Here is a 2,280-nt window from a genome sequence, read left to right as displayed (position 1 = left end):
TATTATTACTACATCATTTTGAATTTACTTTATGTATAAAAATTACGTTTGTAAATTTGATCAATCAAATGATGTGAATACATAAAGATGATATCATTTTATCATTTATATAATAATGAACTACTGATGAAAATGATCTAAATATTACATATAAACAAAAAAAAAATTTAAAAATCTAATGTGATTAAGCCAAATTTGTAAGACTTAATTTATTTTTTTCAAAATTCAAGAAAAATCACTATAATTTATATTTTTTCGAATATTGTTGTTAATATTTATTTTAAAGACACATGTTTAAAAAAAAATTAAAAATTATATAATTTTTTATTACACATTTTTATACATAATATACCATTTCTTTTTTAAAGAAATTGCACTTTAGTGCAAATTTTCCAAAAAAATAAAAAATAAAAAAAATTAATACAAATATGTAAAAAAAAATTATCAATTTTGATAATTAAAGTCATAAGTTTTTCTATGAATTTAGAAGTATTTTGTAGAAATATCACTTATTTACAATTTTTCCTTCTTTTTTATGAAAATGCCAACAAAATCCCTATGAAAACATGACCACATGATTTGTGAGAAACACCAATCAACTTCACCTCTCTTTTTTCTGCCCTTAAAATTCTCTCTCACACACCTTTCCTACATACCCTCTCTTTGTCCTTCCGCTCAATCTCCACCATTTATCTTCTTCAAACCCAATTCAAGGCTCTCTCACTTTTTTCTTAACCCACAAACAAAAATACAAAAAAAATGAACTTTAACCCACTTTCTCTCCACGCATAAACTTTCTCTTCCCATCCCAAATCCCACTTCCCAAACACAAAAAAATAATGTCAGGTGGGGTTGGTCCATGCAGTGACATTCGTCTCCCAAAAGAAGAACAAGAACTAGACAAAAAGCTCCAACATGACACCTACTCAAAAACCCACCCTCCAACCACCACTACCGCCGCCGTGGGCGGCGGTTTCTTCACTTTCCGGCAGCTCAACGCCCTCGCTGTCGTGATCGTCCTCTCCGCCAGCGGCATGGTAAGTCCAGAAGACTTTGCCTTCGTCTTCTTCTCCTTCATCTACATGTACCTAATCTCAAAGGTGGCATTCCCAACTCTCTCTCCTCCCTCCTCCACCACACAACCATCAGTCTTTCGCCGGAATAACAAGATTCTAGCCCTTTACACCTTCGCCGGAGCCGCCATTGGGCTCTTTCTCCCCATAGCATACATTTTTGAAGGCATTTTTGAAGGTGACAAAGAGGGTATCAAAGCAGCAGCACCCCATGTTTTTCTCTTAGCAAGTCAGGGTTTCATGGAAGGAGTGGCGTTTTCGGACCGGTTTTCGACCCCGATTCGGGTTTTCGTACCGGTTTTTTACAATTCGAGGAGGATTTTCACCATTGTCGAATGGGTTAGAGATGAGATTTCGAAAGTGGATGCGCAAGATAGTGGGAGCTCAAGGAGGTTGTATGTGGGAAGAGCTCTTGCAGTTGCAAACATGGTGTTTTGGAGCTTCAATCTTTTTGGGTTTTTGTTGCCTGTTTATCTTCCTAGAGCTTTTAAGAATTACTACTCTGGTGCTGCTGTCAAGGTTAAAGACTGAAATGTGTGTTGCAAAGTCTTGTTTTTTTTTTTTTTTTTTTTTTTTTTTTTGTGTTGTGATGTTATGCACTACTTGTTTTTCTTGTTTTTTATATTTCTTATTTCGTTTGCTTTGGTTGGGTAAAGAAAAATGTACGTTTTGTTGTTTTGTCTAGGTTTTGAAGTGTGCCGATCAATTTTTTTATGAGCAAATCATTTACCTTCTTTTAACATGTGATTGTGTTAGTTTTGTAATGACTATTTTTCTTTGATTCAAGATCCAGATTGAATCGGATTGAAGATATTCTTCAGATATAAGGTTTATTGAAAATTCTGTTTTGATTATTTAAATTGTTTATTTATAAGATTTATATATATATATATATATATATCATTTATAAATAAAAAAAAAATTAATAATATCACATTTATCTCTAGAAAATGACTATTGTTTTGATAAATGAATCAAACAATTTGAACTCAACTCATGTTTAAATTGTTAAAAATTAATTTAAATTTAATTTTATTAAATAAATAAGTCAATCTTAAACATATTTTTGAAACTTATTAGAATTTTAAACCAAACTTATACAGTGAATTTTTTATTCGGCTCGGTTCCATTTAATAAAAGAGGATTATGTGGTTGCAATGACAGACTGCCACATCATTATTTTAGCCGGAAGTAAGTATATTTTTTA

At 31.8% G+C, this 2,280-nt stretch overlaps 1 protein-coding gene across 1 annotated transcript; it reads left to right on the top strand.

Annotated features, from left to right (window-relative positions):
• Positions 1–622: 622 nt before the first annotated feature.
• Positions 623–1,795, top strand: LOC114267621 (uncharacterized). The gene has a single exon (XM_028208681.2). The coding sequence runs from the start codon at positions 840–842 to the stop codon at positions 1,602–1,604; it is 765 nt and encodes a 254-aa protein (XP_028064482.2). The 5' UTR covers positions 623–839; the 3' UTR covers positions 1,605–1,795.
• The last annotated feature ends 485 nt before the right edge of the window (positions 1,796–2,280 follow it).

The sequence above is a fragment of the Camellia sinensis genome, chromosome 8 (assembly GCF_055761805.1).
Source record: "Camellia sinensis isolate YWXY chromosome 8, ASM5576180v1, whole genome shotgun sequence".
Lineage (NCBI taxonomy): Eukaryota > Viridiplantae > Streptophyta > Magnoliopsida > Ericales > Theaceae > Camellia > Camellia sinensis.
The sequence above is the reverse complement of the archived record's forward strand: the minus strand, read 5'-3'. Positions and strand labels throughout refer to the sequence as shown.